We start from the raw sequence: 21,838 nt of genomic DNA, 5'->3' as shown, positions 1-21,838 counted from the left end.
CTAATACAGGTACACAGGTGTGACTAAATCTGCGTTTGAATATTTATTTTAAGCTGACCTCAATGCGCCGCCGTACACGTTTCTGTTCCTTTTAAACAAAGAAACAATTTAGTATAAATAGGTAACATAAATAAAGCACATAACTATCGCTAATAATCTAATTGTTGCAATTTGCACTTCTCTGCTTGCAAACAGTCCGCTAAAATATTGGTATATCGATTAGCCCAGCTGCTGGTGAAGGATTCCGACACGGTAATCCACCTGCGCGTGAGTAATTTCCATATTTAAAAAGATAACGGCAAATTTCCGTTGACCGCCCCTGAAGTCGAAAGTAGAGGCAACTGTTTGCGACTGTTTTCATTTAAAGCTTGATAAAAGTGTAATTTATGACTTGTTATTTACTCGTTATTTATTAAAATATTTTCAAATTAGTAAACTGTGCGCCAACCGACAACACCAGTCGGACAAACACGAGAGAGGTAAGCAGCTAGCTAACTAGTTAGCCGAACTAGATAGCTGTACGTTACAAATGTGCTAATGTTAAGGCTACCTGGGTAGCAAGAAGTTCCAGGCTGGTTATCACTACAGACGCGATGAACTGGCTTGCTAATTTACCTCAGGGGATGACCACCATTCTCTGAAACATTAACGTTTAAGTTAATATAGCTACGTTACAGTTAGCCTTAATTAAACTGCTTTCTTGGGAAACTATGTAACATTATATCCTTTACATCAGATTGCGGGTTTACCTCCAGAATGATAAATTAAATTGAAGAGGCATCTTTGTACCAGGCATGATCAACCAGCTTGAATTTACTGTCACAGGCGTTGGGGAGACTTTCTGAGGACGTCAGCCTGGAGGACGGCGAGTTGCGGTGAGTGGAATAGCAGTGAATCCTAAACGTCTAAGATCACTCCAGACGTTTTTATATTTATCTTGTTTTTCTTTAAGACAGTTTAAGTTTTTCTTTCTGTCTTCTAAATCTATGCCATGCACAAGTTTTTGCGCAAGCCTCTTGTGAAGGTATTATGGTTCTCACGACTAAGCACTGACCTTGTTGGTTTACAAAATGTACCAGGGAGCTACTTTTAAAATAGCAAATAATTTAAAATAGATACTTAAGAGAGTAATGAACAGATTAAATTGGTTATGTTTGTATACTTTGTCTTCTGTGGCCAGAGCTGTATAATATAGAGCTCTTATATTTCTGGACCTTACTTGATCTTATGTCTTGTGTGTGTGTGTGAGCATGTGTGCAATCTTAACCACATTGAAGCTAACCTAATCTGTCTTTTTAACATTAAATGTCAAATTGCAAGCTTATCTTGCAACCTTATCATTATTATGACAAAACTGAGGGGTTTGCCATGTGTGACTAAGAAAAAGGATGCGAAAAATGATGGTGCTGCTGCCACAGTGTCGGTTGGCAGTGGCATCTGACTGCAGACCTACCCTTTAAAGCCCTGCTGTATCCCACCTGACCCTACAGGTGAGTGGGCAGTTATGTGGTGTGCAAAACAGCCACGGGCATGAAGGCAGTCTCTTTCATCACAGTAGCATTTCCACTGTTGTCATGGGTAGGTGCCCAGTGTCTCACTGGTGACTTCCACTGGATAGATACAGGTTCCATAAGATAATTTATCTCAGGCAATCTAAACATTTATATGTCTATTTCCTTCTCAGCCTGAGAAGTCATCAAATGTTCTCTGTGAACAAACAAACAGAGGCGTAGTGCGGCTTTGTTTTTATTGGGGTATGAAATGTAACTCATATGCTGCCACTATGATATATGATCCTGATTATGCCGATCTGGAAAATCTGACCGTGATGTGAGGTTTGAAAGGATTTTGTTTGGTGTGGCAACTGATCACTGAGGTTTTTGATCACGCTTCTTAGCCACAGCGGTATTTCAGGTGAGACTTCTGAGTTAAAATCATAAAGACACAGACTGCTTTTATAGGTGGATTTGGCAGTGAACTACAGATGTGAGATGCCTTCATAGAGCCCTCTGTCAGAAAAATGTCAGCCAGCATTTTTGAGGCTATTAGTGCAATAAATTCCTGGGATTTATGGTGTCGCACAGGAAGAGAAACCATCATCGTATTCACTGATCTTGATGCTGTGTGTGTAGGAGATCATTTCAAAGCAGGTGTGTAGTTTGAGACCATACTATTAGTCTTTGTCAGACAGAAATGATGCTGAATCATATTGTAGGATACTATGGTCCACTACAAGAGAAGACCCAATCCTGGAGAACTCAACACAAATTGTCTACAAATATTTAAAAGATCTGCACATCCTCTACCACACCACCCCCAATCAAATGGAAAATTGCAATTGATTTGTTTTGTTTGGTTTCTGTTTCAACCGCAGCTGAACCAGAACGTTTATCTGAACCTTAACTCGCAGTTAAACACATGCATTCCCGTCCGTCGAGGGGGAAAAAAATGATCCTGTTTTGTAAACACATCACTCATATACCCCCTGATCGATGTCTGTTTACTTTATGCTCTGACAATAGAACAATTAGCATGCGTGTGCTCCTGATTAATGTGGGGGAAGATGATTTTAAAACCACTAATTACACTGTGTCTCCTTTTTTGCTCGCTATGGGGTTGGTCAGACCTTTCCAGAAAATCATCATCTGCTGGTGTCCGGTAGTACTAAAATGTACCCAGTCGGAATCGCAGGCTCTAAAAACCACCAATCAATAATTGTCTCCCCATGAAGAACTGCTCTGGTGTGAGTGAGCAGAGTTATAAATGCTTTTGTGTAAAATTGGGTCAACGTATTTATTCTATCGGAAGACATCCATGCGGAATGCCACAAGGACAGCTGGTACAGTTTAACGTTGCTTTTCTGGCAGGCCGGTTAATAGGTGAGCACACCTTAATTGTCTCCTTCCTTTTCAAGCATTCATAGCCATCACATCCTCCTCCTTTCCTGCCTTCTGTTTACGCCTGTGAAGAGAAAAAATGAACAATGTGCTTACCATTATCGGTACATAGATAACATTTTGCAACAATTATTTTGTCTTCACAAGCTTACGTTTAAATTAGTTAAGAAAATAAAGTAATTACACAATTTACAGTACCTTGAACAAACACGCTTTCTTAAGCAGCTGTGATGGTCGATCTTAACAGATGCAAGAGATATGTTTCAGTAGAAACAGGACACAACATTTGTCAAATGAGCTTTCGAATGTGTTTTACATGTGGAAAAATATACATTATATCTGTATTTGGACTGTAGGAAATGAACAAATAAATACTCATATTTCCATCAGCTGAAATATGATGGAAATGGGTGAGTGAAGGTCAGTTGCAGAATTTGTTGTTATAAACACACCGCAAGACTGTAGACCAATAACGTTTTTTTTTCCCATTCAGAGCACAAAAACAGCTGACTGGCAGTGTTAATGGTAATGAACTGACAATCCATCATTAATGTATTAAACATCTATAAATCAATGTCTGTTTATAGCAATCTGCACAACGTCCAGAAACAAAGACAAATATACTTAGTCGTGTAATGTTTACGCAGACTCCTCTAACTTCACTCTCGGAAAAAAGAACAATGTACAATTTATATGGCATTTTAAAAGCTGGTAGAACAGTTGACCTCAGCAATATTCAGGGTAAAATTGATTTTGTGATATATGTATATTAAATTTTATCACAGTTTTATGTCACTGAATTATGTTAAACATTAATGTCAAAGGCGTCTTTCTTAATTTCTTTCTGTCAGCTGTTATATATGAGCACCTATTTTCTTTTGCCCTTGCAAAGGTTGAAGTACAGAAGTGAAGTTGCTAGACAGAATTTTTACCCCTCGTTAATTCTTTTTTAGCAAAGTCTCTATGGTGATGAATGAATCATCCTGTATGTATGCTTCATAGCAGCTACAATCATTCACAGACTTATGAACAAACAGCTTTATCTCACATCGCACTTTTGAAGACTTCCAAGTATGCTTACATATGCAGTGGTACCTGTGACTCATACACAGGAACAGAGCTATAAACAAAATATTGTAAAAATAGAACTTAATGAATTGTTGATATAATGATGTCCATTATTCGATGAGACATTAAATAATGCTTTTTCCATTCCCTGCTGAAGTAAAACATTTTTAATTAATCTAATTAAGCATTGTGCATTCATCAATGTAGTTTCAGACAAAATGATGAAAATTGAAGAAATTGTTAATCCTAAATAAAATTGTTTAGCTTCATTTCAGACTCTTCAGTGTCTGGGCATTATAAGGACACACACTTGCTTGTGCTTGTGGTTCAAACAGTAATTCTGCCCCACTTTCCTTGCATTCATCCTGAGTAAAAAATTGTTACTTTTTTATCATTTATTTTGACAAAAAAGTACTAATTGTATTTCTTCTTTCAAATACTTGCGCACAGTTTGGCAAGAGTATGATTACATTTAAAAGTCATTGCACCTAAATATATTCATTTGGGCACAGCTCTACAGTAATTATACCATGGATAAAATTTTACTGCATCAAAAAAAAAAAAAAAAATCTTGTTGATTCGGGACTGACATCACTAAGTCTCACTGAGTAACAAGCAAGAAGGACAGATCTGTTATTTGTTTGGTAAATTGTTTATTACAAATTACATATATTTAACACTCCAATAAAAAAGCCAGTATGCAGTCTATTTACAGCGACTATGAATGTACAAAAAAACAAAAACACATTGCTACCGAGGAGGCAAAAGCTAGGCAGTGTTCTGTCTGCAGTGCATGTGCAAAGCTTCACTTCCACTGCAGTCCATCTCTTTACACATATATTTTTGATATAAATACAACTCTATATTTATACACCTTTTTATCCTTAAAGAACTCTAGATCATACAAAAATAGCTTTGCATCCAAATTGAGAATCTGTTCAACAATGGATTAATTGAAGTCATTATACAATAAAAATAAACATACGGCTTTTGGTGAGAACTTGATGACCCACACAGGGACTGTAATAGTTGTCTAACAAGTAATTAAAGTTCAAATATGGTTCATTTACAACACCAGAAGAGCTTATATTTTTAACAGATGCCATAATTCAAATTTTCTAAAGTTGTTACGAAGTTGACTTACATATTAGTGCTACAGTTATGGGAGGAAGGGAGTTACAGGAAGCAGGGGCACTTCTCTGAATGACTTGTTTAAAAGCGCTGGAAAATGTTGCGGAGCAGTTTTGCAGCCACTGAGCCCTTGTAGCCATCTCTGGTTTTAATAATTGCGCACACCTCGGCAGGACCTGAGACAGGATGTCTCTTTTTGAATGTCATCTGCATTTCAATGGGTGGAATTGCCAGAGGCATGTTCATTATGGTATTGTGTGCACTCGATTCTTTCTTCCTGCGGATCCTCAGGATGCTCTCTGAATGGAAAAACAGGGTAGAGGCAAATGCAAAATTCTGAAATGTTAAATTAAAATTCTTACCCAAAATTCAAGACAACCTGATGTGAGCAATCAGGGAGCAAAGATCTAGCTGTTTTTCTAAAGCTTTTGTCCTGCCAGTGTGTATTGCAGGATAAATATACTTTTATGCAGTTTTTCATGGTCTCTGTCTTCCACTATTAGCAAATGGTATAATTAAGCATTTATGAAACATGAATGGGCATCTCTCCGAACAAAAACGGTGATCCCTGTCTTACTTTCAAATTAACACAATAATCCTTAAGTGCAGGGATATGAAAACGCCAGAGAAAAACGGGCCAATTCTAACCTCAAAGCTCAAGAAGCTCTCAGAGTGCTACCAAGTGGCTCTTATAAATCAGGCTGCTTAGGCTCCACAAATTCAAGCAGGCATCTGATGTTTCATATTAATAGTTTGTATGCCTACACAAATGTCCAAAGGAGCTGAACAAAACCAAATAAATGAAGTTAAAAAAGCCCATGGCTCAGATGGCTTCCCTGAAGGGTGTATTATATTTCATGAAATATTGTTGCTTGAAATTGGACTTGGAAGCTGATAACTTGGCCACTTGACTGCCAATCCAGGTTACCACCCTCCCTTCTGTGCCTGGCCCAAGATCAAACTGAGCCAAGACGATTGTCAGCCTGGACTGGGTAGTGCACAAAAATGTCATTAACACGGAGGTTTCTGCCCAAGCTCCTCAGCTCACCCACAGTGCCTGCTCTGAATGACAGTGCAGATTACCCCACGTACCATGCTGTGGGGAGTATTGTCCATGTTTGATCGGTCAACTATTTAGAGTGTAAAGGATAATATTGATTGAAGTAGGACTTTTACAGCTCAAATCATTGTTTTTTTTTTCTTTTTTTTTTATCCTAAAATAACATTCCAGTAAACATGGAGGAAAATATTTTTAACAATGTGGACATGAACGTCTCATAAAATATGAGATGCAAACCACGACAAAATCAATATTCCATGAGGAATCACCAAGTGGGTTTAAGACAACAGATTTGGAATTAGAAAATATTCAGGTAAATGTGATGATTGGGCCATATTTAGGTGACATAAGTGCATCTTTCAAACGTGTATGCAAGGTGCAAATGCTGCTATCCCAAATGCGCGTCCAAATTAATTCTGGTATTTAAATGCCGCTAGTGCACCAAGTGGGATGTGAGCTGAGAAATGCCACTTTAATGAGTAGAAGACGTAGATGTGTTAAAACACTGCTGCGCCTTACGTTTATGCCAGTCCATACCCCAAAACAAGTGATCATGCTCCTGTCACACCCACTAACTGAAAAGCAGAGTGGAATTTAGCAACTGTAAGTGTCATTTTTTGCTATCCCGAAATGTCGATGCTTGCGTCTTACGTTCGATCATTGTGCCATCTTTTGTGCCCTCTAAATAAGGGCCCATTGACTTTAAACTAGATTGAAAAATAACAACCGCAGGCAAGGGAAACACAATATAAAATTAAAATACATACAGTCAGAAAACATTTTAAGAAATTACTGTTATAGTCTACAGAGGATAACAAGATTGTCACAGTATTATAACTATGCACGCACACACGCACACAGTGTGATGTATAAACACAAATAAGTACTCTCAAAACATGATCTTAACAACCTCATTCCAGCTGGATACCTCTATAACACCAGATGGAAGACAAATGACCACATGGCAATACCCTGAATCCTAGAATGAGTGCATATACTCACTGGGTTCCAAAAGGTTTTTCAAATAATGCAAACGCTTCATGGAAACAACATCTTAAAAAGTACAGTTCTGTTGGGACAGTTGCTTATAAATGTGCTTATAAATGTTGCTTAAAAATGTGGCTTGCCATTACGTCCTTTTGAGGATGATTTTTGATTGGTCATACAAATCTGTTCAGTAAAAACAATGTAGTTTCAGTTAAGCAGGGTGGCAACACGTGTGTTATGCCCCATATGAAATGACAACAAGAAGCTCTTTACAGAACAGTTTTCTCCTGTATCGAGTAGGCCTACAACTTTGGCCAGTACCTTCATTTTACACAATCACGTGTGGCTACACATTGCCAAACCGATTTTTTTTATTGACGACCAGCTCTGTTTTCCTTTTGATGTCCCTGTCATGCCCCCAGAAAACATCTTGAGATTTACAAATGTGCTCTGCAGTGAGAGACTGCTGAGGTAAATGCAAAACTGGCAGTTGTATACCTGAATTTGGACTCTACCTCTATATTTGGATGAGGAAGAAGCATTAATATTGTCCAGATATATATAGTACAGATTGACTCTGTCCACGCTTCACAACCTTGTCAGTTTCCTCGTCTGGCTACGGGTACTGTGGTAGTCCGGTATTTTCATGTATGGTTTTCGCCTGCGTTACAGGATGGCAGTCGGGAGTCTGGCGCTATAGCAAAAGTTCGCTCCAGCGATGCAGCCTGACTCGTTACCAGGCCTAGCGACATGGGACAAATGGCACTGGGGGGCGGTAAGCCTCTGTGCTCTGGCGGGGCGACTTGCCCTCTGACTTGTCCGAGGATGTGAGGGTGACTAGAGCTTGTGTGGAGTCACACGACTGCTTCTCCGCATCCTCAGAGTTCAGGGAGACCAGGCTGGCCTGCTGGGTCCTCTTCCAGGAGTGCGTCCGCTTGAGGAGCAGGCTAAGATCCTCCTTGAAGTGGGGGTTGAAGAGCAGGTATAGGAGGGGGTTCAGGCAGGCGGGCAGGGGCACAATGACCAGCAGGATGGACTTGACCACCTCCGGGCTGATGAACGAGAGGCTGAGGAGGGAGGAGAAAGACAGGAAGGCCACAGGGAAGTAGAGGACGCAGTTGGTGAAGAGCAGCCAGGCCACGTGCTTGATCATGGCACAGTCCCAGAAGTTGTCCAGCTCACCCTTCTCCAGGCTGCAGTAGAGCTTGGCATAGGTGACTGTCATAACGAAGTAGCAGAGGGAGTTGAGCAGAACCAGGGCCACCATGAAGCCCAGGCTGGAGGGCTCGCCAAAGGGCAGCGGGAGACAGAGGGAGGAGATGCCATACTCGCCCACGTGCAGGAGGGGCAGGACTGTAATAGCTAGAGCCAGGAAGAAGCATAAGGCAGAAGCAAGTCTGATGTTCCCGGCGGATGTTTTGGCTTCTGCCCTCTTGGAGCAGCGGATGGATAGGCCCCGTTCCAGAGCTGCGGTGGTCAGGAGGAAGATGCAGGTCTCCGAGGCAAAGACGGACATGAACCCTGTGATCTTGCACCCTGCACCACTCTCCCACCATGCCCCATACTTGGCGAAGCTTCCGAAGGTCAGGGCGTCGACCACGGCCAGGATTCCACTGGACACACCCATGAGGCTGTTGACCACGGCAAGGAGGCCAACCAGGTGCTTGGCTGGAGATACGTAGGTGGGAGACAGGAAGATGGTGATCGCCACCAGAGTGTTGCAGACCAGGGACAGCACCACGATGATCCACACCCCACTGCGGATGAGCCAGCTCCCAAACAGGTGGTAACAGGGGCGAAACGGACCTGGTGCAAATGGAAGCCAGGTACAAACTTTCAGGAAAAAAAATGCAACATAATCCAGAACAACTGTGTCTACCAGCGGCATTTATATTCAAAGAACTGCAATGTGGAGTCAATGCTACTATACAGTTCAAACTACAGTATATGCTTTGCAGATGTGAGATCATAGAAATTCAATGACTAGTGTATTTATTTCACAATAACAACAGTCAAATGGAAGTATAAGACAGGTGACTGTATTTGAAACAGCTGAATCAGATACATTTTTCAAAGCAGAAGGTGCACTGATTTGTGACTACAGTTTCTATATTCGAGATGCCATTATGAATAGGATAGCCTTCCGTGATTCAGCACTCTTCAAAAAAATATCCTATAATTCTGTGCGACGGTCCAGTGTTGTGTGTTTGTGCTGTGTGTTCTCCCACCTGGAGCTGGGGAGCACTGCACTGAGTGGTGGGATTTGGGGTCCTCCTCCAGGTCCAGTAGGAAGTCCTCCAGGTCATGGTCTTCTGGAATGAAACGCGGTTTGACTTTTTACTGCTGTTTCCAACATGGCAAACTCCATGGACAGGATTAATGTTTGTGATGCCTGGATCAACAAAGGCTGTTCTGGGATTTACGGCTGTGGACTGAGGCATGTCTGCAATCTCCAGCACGTGAATTTCACAAACCTCTGCCTTTCTTCATCATAGTTATGAATCAGAGTCAGCATACACACTCTGCTCTATGGTCGTGCCAGAGTTATGTACTGCCGCACCTTGATTAGACATGATGTTGGCATCTCTCCTGCCGTACTCATCCTTGCTGCTGTTCTCCTCTCGGTCCCAGGGATCAGCAGAGTTCTCACAGGACACAAAGGCACAGCACTGGAACGCATAAGGCATCTCCATCACCCTGAAGACCACAGAGAAAGAGACTGCTTTAGTACACACTCTGTGAAAAAACGGTGTGCTTCTCTCAAATATTTGTGTCGTGGCTCACTTTATTCAAACAACTGTTGTATTTTGTTTGAACATGAACTTTGCTACACTGATGAAGAGTAAACTTAAGATGCACAATTGCAAATATTACAGGAATAAACATATTGCATAAATGCATGAATTTATATGCGGCGGTTAATCATGTTTTTAGTATACAAGCGTTTTGTTTTGTAGAAGCATACCACCTTCGGCTAGGCTCTTTACATGTGTCCAATAAACGGTACTCACCATTTAAATAAAACATAGCTCTACTCATCATAACTTGCTTTCAGAACAGCTTTACTAACTTTAATCTCCATTTGATTCAAAAGCAAATTATGGCACTTAGATATATATGCTATGCCCTACCTGTTCACTTAATGATTATACAAACTGATTCATTACAAAAGCAACTGCCTTGGGTCAGTGTCCTTGCCAGAGAATGTCTTGACTGCACCAGGGATTATGGTATAAATTCATGATCATGTGCCTGTGCCTCACTGTATGATATGGACAGATAGTATAGTTTCCCCCAAATACTGCCGTTTGACCAGTTTATTCAGTTTATGTGTGTCAGGTTAGCTGATCCAGAATTAGCCCCTCCTGGAAGTGTGTGGAAGGCGTTTGGGCTGGTGCCGTCTCTACCTGAGTTTGGGGAAGTTCTCTGCAGAGAGTAGCTCCTGCAGCCCTTCGTTGCCAGCCAGTTTCAGGTGAGTGAGACTGTGGAGCCCAGTCACTGGTAGAGAGGACAGCAGGTTGGAGGTCAGGTCCCTGCAGAGAGAAAAGAGCCAGGAGAGTCAGTTGGAGCCGCGCCTGGGAGCTATTACACGGCTTTACACCATTTACAAGCCAGGCAGGAGAAATAATCAATTCCTACAGTCCAACATAAATAGGAATAGATGGGTAAATAAAGGCTGCACTCACAGTTTGATTAATGAGGGGAGATTGGAGAAGGCGTGAGGGTCCACACTGCTCAGCTTGTTCCAAGCCAGATCGCTGTGAGAAAAGGTTTAAAAAAAATGTTCCTTTTAGAAATGCCAAAGTTACTGTGCCAAAAAATACTTTAATTTACTACCTTACAGTGAAAACACTTAGAGTAAAATTTGCTTTCACATAGACGCATCCTTTGACAAGCACATCATATCAATGTAATGGCAATGCAACAACAGTGTTGAGTATAGCTATAGATATTCATGGTATTGCTGATGTTTTCAGTCAACTTCACTGCAGATATGACTGGCTGTTGACCAAGTATGTATTGCCTCTGCTTTCCCATAGAAGCTGTAGGAATAAAAGTGTATGATCAGTCAGAATGAGAAAATGGTCCAAGTCTATAAATTATAGAGAGAAATAAAAATGCTGTGCAAACTGGGGCTCACATTCTTAGAATTTATGTGTGCTACTACAAAAAATGTATCTATTATCTAACATGGAAAAAATGTGATTTATCATTTTGACATTGATTTATAGCCATCAGAACTTGGATCCCGCCTGTTTCTGTCCAGGAAGGCTCTTAGCAAGAAAGATAACGTGTGGCATTTGGCCCACACTACAGTAATAATGGACGTGTTCATAAGAAAAAAAAAAATTGAAGGCAACCAAAAATGTGGGCTCCTCTGATGCTCTGAATCTCCACTGGGCTCCACAAGACAGAGTCCTGCTGGAACGCAGTACAGCCACTCTCCACTCCAGTGGTTTTTGTCAAGAAGAAGTCTGAAATCGTCCAAACTGTTTGTTTACGATTAACATGTTGTTTGAGTTGACCTGGTGGCGGTGAATAGGAAACCGTTGAGAACACAGTGTCATATCAAGGTCTTTTCTACAGATTTCCTGTGTGTGGTAATCACATGCAGTCCTCTTGTTTGATATTATGAGTTTTTAGGCAACAGCAACCTATTGTTCTCGTCTTTATCCCCCACAAGCACCAAACAGAGAGGGATTCTCTGTAGAATAGGGTTAAGCGGTTCTTATTTCTTGGTCTGAGAGCTGTTTTTATGGTCTAACTGAACTCTTAATAACCTTACTCAATACATTACTTGCCTAATTAGACACGTTTCACCCTTTTAGTTGCTTCAAAGAGGCTGGAGCATTTGAATAGGTCCATAAAATGTGCTGGCCTGCTGCCTCTGAGTACTGCGCTCTGGTGCTTTAGTGGGACTTGGTGAGCACTCCGAGGTGTAAATTCCCAGATGGAAAATAAATATGGAGGGGATTAGAAAATGGACGGCCTTTCTGCCATCTATGAATCCTGTGGATCTTCTAAAAAAAATCCTTGGACGGATTTGAGAGAAGATGTTTGTGATCGTTTGGTATGGCCCTGCCTGCAGAGAAACTGCTGGCAATAACGCACTTGTGCTTTTCATTTAGACGTGTCCACTCTGTGGTAATTCTGTATCCCCCTGTGCTTCGTACGCGAAATAACTGCGAGAACAAGACCTCTTAGCATGGCCAACTATGACAGCATGCGTCGTGGTCTCGCCGCGGGTCGCCGCTCGGAAGCGAGCACCTTTCTGAGGGGCCAAATCCACAGCCACATGTTAGCGTACGTGCCGGGGTGTGCCAAGTCATATTTCCTCACTTCCTGGCACAGATATGTTTGAGAATGCGCTAGTGAATAAAAAAAGAAAACGCTGCTGACGTAATGTCGAAGCCTTCAAACGGGGCACGCTCGGTTCAGAGGAATTGCACTGTAGGAGGATTGTATAGGCTCTGCAATCAGCACATGTCCACTTAAACATGTCAACAAACATGCCTACACAGCTGTATGCAATACAGCCCATATATATTAAATTAGCCATGTCTCATCATTGTAATTAATTACAGTGATTTGCTCTACTTAAGCTAACAGACATGAGCGTTAATGTAATGACTCTGTTGAAACTTGACAATTAACTCTGTCTTTTATTGCCCAATACTTGTGTGATTACTGGAGCTAAGAATGAGTCTTGCAAAAGCCAAAATATTTGCAGAGAGCGAAGAGATTGTTTTATTTGTTTTGGGATGTGACTGGGTGGCCATCCGGGCAGCAAGTTCTCGGTGCCACACCTCAGTGGAAGGACGTTCACAGTTCCCAAGAAAAGTATGGAATGAAAAAAATGACAAGAGATGATGGTGGGGAAAGGGACTGTAAACAGGGGGCCAATGAATTTGTTTGTCTGGGATGTTTCTGGAGTTTTGAATACTAGGACTTGTTACCAGTGGCTGTGTTCACACCTGTCAATTTAAGTGTCTGTCAGTGAAAAGGAAATCTGAAAGTGGTATGTTCAGATTTGGATGAAACTTGCTGAAATGATGACCTTTGAGACCAGGAATAAATTGCTACAATTTCATGGCTGGTGCTATTAAGGGTGGGAGAGGGAACATGTTGTAACAATCAAGTTTGTCTTCAAAGGATATTTTCAGGCACCTTTCCCCCTACTGAAGTGTCTGCTCTATTAGGGCATGTGTATGCTTATCTTAATGGCCACACCTTTAATGTCCCTGTAGTCAAGAGCCAGCTTCCAAAGGCACATAGACATGTAGCCCGCCATGGCTTTAAAGTAAAATGAGATTTTGGCAATATCTCAGTCTATTCATAATATTGATGATTTGAAATTCCTTGCAGTCCTTTTGTGTGGAGATTGTAAATTTGGTATACGAAATGTAAGGGACTCATTTTCCTACAAGCTTAGTGAAAATGTGAACATATCCATCAATGTCTGAAATATGTATAGCATTGCCTGTCTTTCTGAGTCTGAGCGGTTGGCATTGCTCAGCCATGAGGCTGCCACTGCATGAAGCCCAATGTTCTAGGTGTGTTTTGGCTCTCATCACTGCTGTGTCAGTATCTGGTTCCGTTTGGGCCCCTTTCCCACACAGGGATTGGTCTGGCTTACTCACAGGGATCTGAGCGCCGTCAGCTCCTGGAAAGTGTCTGCCAGCACCTCTTGGATTTCGTTGTGATGCAGGTCGCTGAGGGGACACAACAGAGAGGCATCAGGGGGTGGGTCTGAAAAACACCTTCAGTGGGACGAGGTTATAACATAAACCTGTTCTTCCCTGCTCCATGTCCTGTTACAGAACTCATTTCATAGACTGCAGTGTGCACTTTTCAGTTATGAATCTAAACCAAAGAGGAAGCAAACAAACTAAGAAAGTTTAGGGCAGCAATGTGGTGTAGTCATTTTGGGGAATTTGAGTATTAATGGACAAATACATTGACCATTGGCATCATGAAGTTGCAGGTTTTGTGAGGCACAAGTGTTGTACCCTTGAGCAAGTTGTCTGAATTACTTAAGTAAATTTCCACGTGGATACTGTTGTTTGCATATTGATGAGGAGAGTAGCTAAGCAAATGTAATAAGTGTAGCCTAATACATAATTTACTGTAAATTACTTCCATACAGTACATTGCAAAAGGACTGGTTTCCAAATGTATGTGCTGACTATCTATTTTCAATATACAGTACGTGCATTCTTTGACTGCCTTCATTTATAAGTCCCTCGCCAATATATGTTTTTACATATTTGTATGAATTTGTCTTTTTTTCTATGCCTCAGGCAGAGATGAAAAACTTTGAGATTAAAGTTTCTCGAGCTCACATTCTCTGGATTTTTTCACATCCGTTGAAGCTGGGCAGGTGCTGGATCAAGTTGTAGGAGAGGTCCCTGGGCACAAGACATGCAAGTGCAGTGAGTTACAGAGTTCACACATGTTATTCATTACATCGGAGGGTGAAAATCCACATGTTACAACTGTACTCCACAGTGATCATATAGTATAGAATGAAAACAAAAAAATGCCTTTCGTCTTTGACGTAATCCAATCAATTACAGATGAATGAGACAAGTGCCATAATTTAACACAGTCAAGGCAGTACAGAACAGGGGTTTTGGGCTGATTCTCATCACTGTGGTCCCTCTTCACCTCATATTACAGTCACTTTGCAAAAAACACAGGCTACCACAGTGTTGCATTGTGGTAAATATCAGTCAGAAGTGAAAATTCAATGAGACTCACAGCACTTGCAGGTTGGGTAACTGGTCACACACAGTATTGGGCAGTGATGTAATGCGAGCTCCTGTAATGGTCCTAGTCAGAGATCAGATGAGGTCATTAGAACTGTGGAACCGCCTATGTTGCTGTGAATAACTCCATTCATATTCTGTGTAACCTGGTAATACTGGGGCTTTCTTTAGATGAGGAACACTGTGGACCATAAGCATTCACCAGTCCTTGACATGATTAGGCTGGGCAGCAATAATACCTCACATGGATTAATATTTATGGGTTCTATAACTAAATCCTTAGAAACTGTGGGCGAACATTTGCTTTGCATGTAGGGTTACAACAGCGACTAAGCTGATAGCTTTTATGAAGGCTTGGATGTGAGTTCAGGGAATGCCGTGTAGACTTACAGGCTTTCCAGACTCTTGGTGCCAGTCAGGTCTGGGAACTCTGTGATTTCTGTGGCCCCGTTGAGTGATCTGGGCAAAGTGACAGAGGAAGAGGAAGATGGATATGGGGAGATATCAGATGTGAAGCCATTAAATTTGAGCTTCACCGTGTCCATTTTAAATACTCAAAGGAGCACAAAGGACAGGGGGGGCGGGCTGATTATTTAACTCACAGGGTCCGCAGTTCCGGCAAGTGCTGGAAGGCTGACTTGCCCACAAACTGGATGGGATTGTCATAGAAGAATCTGTTTTAAAGACAAAAACAATATTTGAAACCCACGCCGGCTGGACGCTCCAGGCAGACGCTGTCTGAAAGCACTGATCTAGGGCCAGTTTTGCTGGTTTACCTTATAACAGTTGAGGTTAGAATTGTGGCTGGGAAATTTGGCCCTAGATGAACACTTATAGGCAACTTCTGCCTCAAGCCATCTGGACACTGACATTAGCAGCACCCACTTTGTTGGCATGAGCATAGTGTCATGTCCTTAAATATCTCAGGGAGGCACACGCAGCAGGGAGAGGTGCAAACCAAAGCGAAATATTCAAAGGTCAAACACATTCCATCTACTACAGACATGTGGGACTTCACGGCACAGCCTTGCAAATGTAGGACCAATTAGTGATTTGTTTCCTTAGCTGCATATCTAGGACCATAACACAGAACACTGATTCATTTTCTCTGACAGAAAAATACATCACAGTCCTAAATTATCAAAGAACTCGCAAATAATGGTTGTAAATTGCATTAATATTACAGGCCTTAAAAGATTGTTCATGCTGAGAGGGTTCTGGCCAAGTGGGGTATTAGTGGACTTGTTGCCAGTTGCCCATGTGGCAGAGATTGGTAGTGCTGGCAACCACAAACAACAATCAAAAATGGGGGTGAAAGATTTGGCTGGTAAGCTAGACTGCTATTTGCTCTTCCTGCAGTACCTAGGACACACATTCCACCAGACTGACAAAGGCAAAAAAAAAAAACAAGGAGATCCGAATGCAAACAAAGCTGTCCAGCATTTTAATGAATAAAGACTGTTGATCCCCACTTGTTCCTTTTACACACTTTAGTTTACAGCTAAAACCAGACACATCGTTATTGCATCAATATTCACTTTGGTAAGAAAGCCACTACACGTATATGTAAGTTAATAAACACTTGTCCCAGTCGTATTAGTTATAAAAGTGGATGTTTAGCAAACTTTCAAGCAAGCATGAACCAGAGCCAGAGCATGCTCTTATGATATGCTCTGCTACGACTGATTTTAATAACAATAAAGTTAGAAAGCATTTCATGACCGTGAAACAGCTTGTGCTGTGCCCCTTTTTTATTAGCCTGGCTGTGTAGATCGCAGTTTATGACCTACACTATATTACATGTGTCTGAAAATTCAAAAGCTCACAAATTTGAGTTATGATACAGTGATCACGATTGCCTTAGGAGATATGCCAATTCTGTCCACTAAACGAAACCTGTACCTATCTAAAATGCATTCCTAGGAGCACTTAGTCCATTATGACAGTTAATCTTCAGAGATGGATCTTTAATTTTGGTGTCTATGGAAGAGGACCTACATTGTCAGCAGAGAGGGGTTTCCAATGAAGGCATGCTCAGGGATGGCCTTGATGTTGTTGCTGTGAAAGCCCCTGGAAAGGGAATATTACAAATATGCAGGGTTGGTTGGGTACCAGCAAGCGTCAAGGCAGCAGCAGCAGCAGTAGCCGTAGCAGTAGCGGTAGCAGTAGCAGCAGCGGTAGCAGGAATGCTAGCCTGAAGCAGCATGCATACTTACAGCTCCTTCAGGTTAGTCAGAGCTTTGATTGCGATAGGGAACTCATCCAGATTGTTGTAATTCAGATCTCTGTGGAAGGAAAAGATGTGATTATTGTCTGCATTCAACCACCGTAAATAAGTAGTCATTTACTTCCATTTATTTAAATACTGCTCTATAAAATGCAATGTCTTAGTTCATTTCATTTCATTCAAGTCAGGGTTCATTTGACATTTTTCTTCAGGTATGACTTGCTGTATCTGGCCTGAGAACCAACCCCACTCCAAAAATCCCCACTGGAATAAAAACAGGAAATATCAGTGAGAAGCAGTGGTGTGAGGGAGTTCCTCTGTCTGTGTGTACCGGATGCCACCGGAAGACCAAGAGTAAATAACGGACCGCCGTCACCTTCCTATGGAAGAGCTCGTGGATGATGCTGAGAGAGGCTCAGTCTCCGCTAACCCCCTCACTTAAGTTTTCCCTCCACAGCACAGTAAACAACACAGTCTCTCACAAGGGGGCTTCCTGTTTGTAAACAGCACAGACCTGAAATCTGCCTGGCTTTGATCAGATAGGATATGAACTCTCAGGATTTAGTTCACATCCTAGACCTGTTCTTTCCTGCTCCGCGTCCTATCCCGAAACTCAATTTATAGAACGGTCAAAAGGGGGACGCAAAGGCAGCACTTCCTGCCTTTAAACGGCACAGACTGTGAGAACATCTTAGCGTGCATTTTTCACTTATAAAACCAAGTGCAAAAAAAAAGAACAAAAGGAAATGTCTCACGCGCTTTGCAAAAATGCCAAGTTAATAAACAAGTTCGCTGACAAGCCAGGTTCAAGGCCGCACTGAATAAATTCCTAAATGCTGGTGATTGAAGGGCTCCTTCCGTAAGGCTACGTAAAAGCAGTGAAGGGAAAAAGCCTTAATGAAGCTTCGCAGAGTTTCCACGGCTACACTTATTTAATCCCCGAAACATCCTGCATGGAGATGAGTAAGCGCAGTCTGTTTCTTTTTTTTTTTTCTTTCTTTCTCAGTCCTGGTGGTGAGCTGGCGGTCGGCCTTCCCTCATTCTCATCAATAGACTGTTCTCCAGGTCCTCACATGCTTTCAATTACTGGCAGTGATCCCTCTCTGGGGCGCAGGTGGCTCCGTATTGCAGGCGCATTAGGGCAGCTCCCCTGTTCAGCCAGATGCATTCGAAACTTCCACAACGTCAACACGGTGGAACGAACTTATAAAGATTGTGAAAATACCATTAAATTAAAATTATTTCAATCTGGGCCACAGATACAGCAGGGAGGGGGGTGCTAACAGGTATGATTTGGGAGTGATTTGCATATTTTTTGCTGGTGTTGTCAGAAGATAAATATTGCACAGGGCTGGATCAGGAGTTTACGATCTCTGCTGCCCTTGAGATAAAACTGATCCCCCCATGGCAGCGTTCTGAGGTTTTCTGAAGCCATTTCTTGGACAGTTGAATATCAAAAGCTGTGCTGGCACGCAGTGGCGGTATCCTGTTGCAGCCTTGCCGAAGGGTTGTTTTACTATTACGATGAAAACATTCGGGAAACATGTGCCGTGTGTATTGACAGTAATTATTATAAAGCTGCGGCCACACACCAAGACGCAACGTTGCAGGAATGAGCTCTTCCAAATGAGTAACTCTTTGCGTGTTTGAACTGAGGTAGCGGTTCAGTTGGAAAATATAAAGCGCGTTCTTACTGTTGTTTCTTACACAGCCATCTGTCATGTAAATGCTGTCATATTTGTATTATCTTTTATTAAACAGGTTACGTCAGGGATTTGACATCATGTTGCTAAACAAATTGCTGCTGGTTAAAAACTAAGTTTATGGCAGTTTAAGCTGCCTGTAGAAATACAGGGTTTACTTTTTTTTTTTATGAACACCCATTCTCATGCTCTCACGTGTTTGGGAATATTTCATGAGAGAGCAGAGAAGGGATGTGGAATGGATTGGAGACTTGTGCATATTAGAGCTGGTCTGTTTTGTTTTGTTTAAAAGGGTGGGGTCCAGAGCCAGTTTTTTGAAAGATCAAAGATAAGAGTCTGGGCATTTAAATCATTAACTGTTTTGGAATTGAATGAGGAGTCTTCTGAGCAGACAGGAGGAGAGTGAAAGAGAGGTGCGAGCGGCCCATTTTCCCGTAGATATGAAAAGAGCTTTTCTGACATGTTGAGAGGAGATGTGTGTGTGCGCCCCCCTCCGCCCCCCGCTGAGCTGAGACAGAACCCCTCCCCAAGCTGAATATGTTGTCTGTGTCCAGTCATCAGCCTCCATTAGTGGAACGGAATGGGAGCGACAGGCTGACCCAGCATGGGTTGGGTTCTTAAAGGGCCCTGCATCTGCCTCACAGGCAGTAAACACACTGACCCCCCTCACCAAACCCTCCAACAGCTAGAGGATCATTATCAGTGAGAGTGAAAACAAGTTCCCCCAATAAAAAAAAAAAAAACGTTTTACGTTATATTTAAATGAAGTTTATGTTATGTTTACATTTTTTCACATCTAACAAATGTAACATTTTACATGTAAATAATTTCACAATTAGTAAAGACAATAAAATGCATAATTAAAGAAAAATAGATAAAAAGATAAAAAATGAGTTTGAAATTTACAGCCTGACAGCCACAAGTAGCAACATCAAGATGTTAATTTCAAATGATGAGCAACATTGCACTTAGTATCCAGTGGAGAAATCCAAATTTACTTTACCATTACCAAATTTACTTTACCATTTACTTCAGGGCACACACACAGAGTCGTATTACACCTACTTTTATGGCTTGCTGTCTGAAAATAAAAGAAAAAGCGACTCCCTGAAGGGCCAATAACAGGGGTACCTGTGGGTTGTTTTGGTAAGGCAGGGGAGGAATCTCTTCTGTGTCTGTCCCGAGGTAACATTTTAGGCCACTTTCTGCATTTTAATGAAAACATTTCAAATTTAAACAAGTCAGAGGTCAACTCACAAAGTCTCCAGGCTCTGGAGTCCATCAAAGCATTTCTTTCCCAGGGAGTGGATTCTATTGTTATGGAGATGTCTGTGGAGGAACATGGAGAACACAGTCAGAGGGACACAATGCCTCCAGAGAGCGCAGACGGACATTCCTGATTGGCTGAGAGCAAAGAAAAAGAGAGAGAAAAGCTGTCCCTTGTGCCACAACGGGCACGCTCATTACATGCAAATCAGCACCACTGTACAGGAGATGTACACATCAGAAAACCTAAAAAAAAAAACCTTTCTCCCACTCTGCATACAATTATGGCCAGTCTAGCAAGAGGGAGACTTGCCAGTAAAGCAAGAGATTTTGGATTGAACACTTGGCTGCTGTGAACACAGCGGGCTGCATAATCATATTAACATGGATTACAATGAGATGAATAGGGAAAAAAAGAGCAGAAAATGACAATGGAAGAAGTTGGTAAATGAAAAAGCTTAGAAGACGCTAGTGTCTGACAGTTTCATTCTCAATTGAAACTTAAAATCATGAGCAGATAATCAGGGCAAAAAATACAAATGTTTAATATGCACTACTTTTCTAATGACTCACTGAAACTACAGAACAGCAAAAGCAGCTGAAGTGACCGGCAGAGCTGCCGCGGATCCAGAGGGCTGGCTCCAGTGCCCCCGCTCTGTGTCTGAGCATCCACAGCCCAGTGAGCCAATCAGGCTGCCACGTCAGACTGACCGGAGGACAAATTCATCCCAGAAGCTGCGCGGCTCCCCGGTGCCAAGCTCCAGTCCCCATAGGCCAGCGCACCCACCCCCCAGCCTCACACTCTTCCGGCATCTCGGGCAGGCATACCACGTGGAGACTTTGGTAGGATGAGTGAGAGAGTGTGTGTGTGTGTGGTGAGTCTGGGGGGGGGGGTCCTTGGCAGGGCAGTGATCCGGTGGAGGCTGGCGTTTAAACGGATGCCCCTGGGCAGTCATGGCATTGCAATGGCGGAAGTTTGTGAGGAAAACAACGAGTACCCCCCCAACCCCCCCCGCCCGGCTATCTGCGCCTAAGAGTGGTGTTTGAACCCCCGGCGCTTCCTTCCTCTGCTGCCTCCACACGGGATGGCCACAGCTTCATAGGCTAATTAGCGCTGCACTTTACTGTGAGTAACACGGTACACAGCGCTCCAGACCACTCATGCAGGGGGACTCAAAGTGCACTCACATTTAACAAATACCCACAATGCACTCACCCTGCACAGCTTAATACAGCAGTGAATTAAACTGCAGGATTTCCTGCTGGGTTTTCCTGCATCTTCCCCCATTCATAGAAATGCTGTATCCATCCTTTATTGGATGGCCCCCTGTGTTTAGCCCCTCCCACTTGCCGGGATTGGCAGCATCGTTAGTACTCACAGGACAACCAGGCTGGAGAGGTTGGCGAAGGCGTGATCAGGGATGCGGACGATCTTGTTGAGGGCGAGGGTCATGGCCTGCAGAGAGGAGAGGCCGCTCAGGGCCTGGATGGGCACCTCCGTCAGGGCGTTGTCGTCCAACCACAGGTGGCGCAGTGACACCAGCCCGTCGAAGCAGCCATGTGGCACACTGTAGATGTGGTTGGCATCCAAGCGCCTGGCACACAGAAACGCAGAGCTTCACTCAGTCAAAACTGCCAAAAAGAAATTATCTGTGCATTTTCAGGAAGTAATGTAGAAAGAGGTCCAGCCAGCACAATGAAATGGGGAGATTGCTGAGGCCTCCTTACCT

General features: G+C 42.5%; 1 protein-coding gene across 3 annotated transcripts in view; it reads right to left on the bottom strand.

Annotated features, from left to right (window-relative positions):
* Nucleotides 1-7,283: 7,283 nt before the first annotated feature.
* The window catches only part of LOC118771899 (leucine-rich repeat-containing G-protein coupled receptor 5-like), a 55,633-nt gene continuing 41,078 nt past the window's right edge, over nt 7,284-21,838 (bottom strand). The window contains exons 5-18 of one of the 3 annotated variants that reach the window (XM_036520048.1): nt 21,488-21,703; nt 20,100-20,171; nt 17,129-17,197; nt 16,911-16,982; nt 15,515-15,586; nt 15,303-15,371; nt 14,905-14,976; nt 14,487-14,552; nt 13,785-13,856; nt 10,830-10,901; nt 10,551-10,676; nt 9,704-9,840; nt 9,372-9,455; nt 7,284-8,949 (exon numbers count right to left, since the gene is read on the bottom strand). In XM_036520048.1, coding sequence (XP_036375941.1) covers nt 7,886-8,949; nt 9,372-9,455; nt 9,704-9,840; nt 10,551-10,676; nt 10,830-10,901; nt 13,785-13,856; nt 14,487-14,552; nt 14,905-14,976; nt 15,303-15,371; nt 15,515-15,586; nt 16,911-16,982; nt 17,129-17,197; nt 20,100-20,171; nt 21,488-21,703 — 2,263 coding nt within the window. In that variant the 3' untranslated portion in view covers nt 7,284-7,885. The remainder of the gene's footprint in view (nt 8,950-9,371; nt 9,456-9,703; nt 9,841-10,550; nt 10,677-10,829; nt 10,902-13,784; nt 13,857-14,486; nt 14,553-14,904; nt 14,977-15,302; nt 15,372-15,514; nt 15,587-16,910; nt 16,983-17,128; nt 17,198-20,099; nt 20,172-21,487; nt 21,704-21,838) is intronic. The other 2 variants (XM_036520049.1, XM_036520050.1) reach the window with 2 other exon arrangements.

The sequence above is a fragment of the Megalops cyprinoides genome, chromosome 25 (genome assembly GCF_013368585.1).
Source record: "Megalops cyprinoides isolate fMegCyp1 chromosome 25, fMegCyp1.pri, whole genome shotgun sequence".
Lineage (NCBI taxonomy): Eukaryota > Metazoa > Chordata > Actinopteri > Elopiformes > Megalopidae > Megalops > Megalops cyprinoides.
The sequence above is the reverse complement of the archived record's forward strand: the minus strand, read 5'-3'. Positions and strand labels throughout refer to the sequence as shown.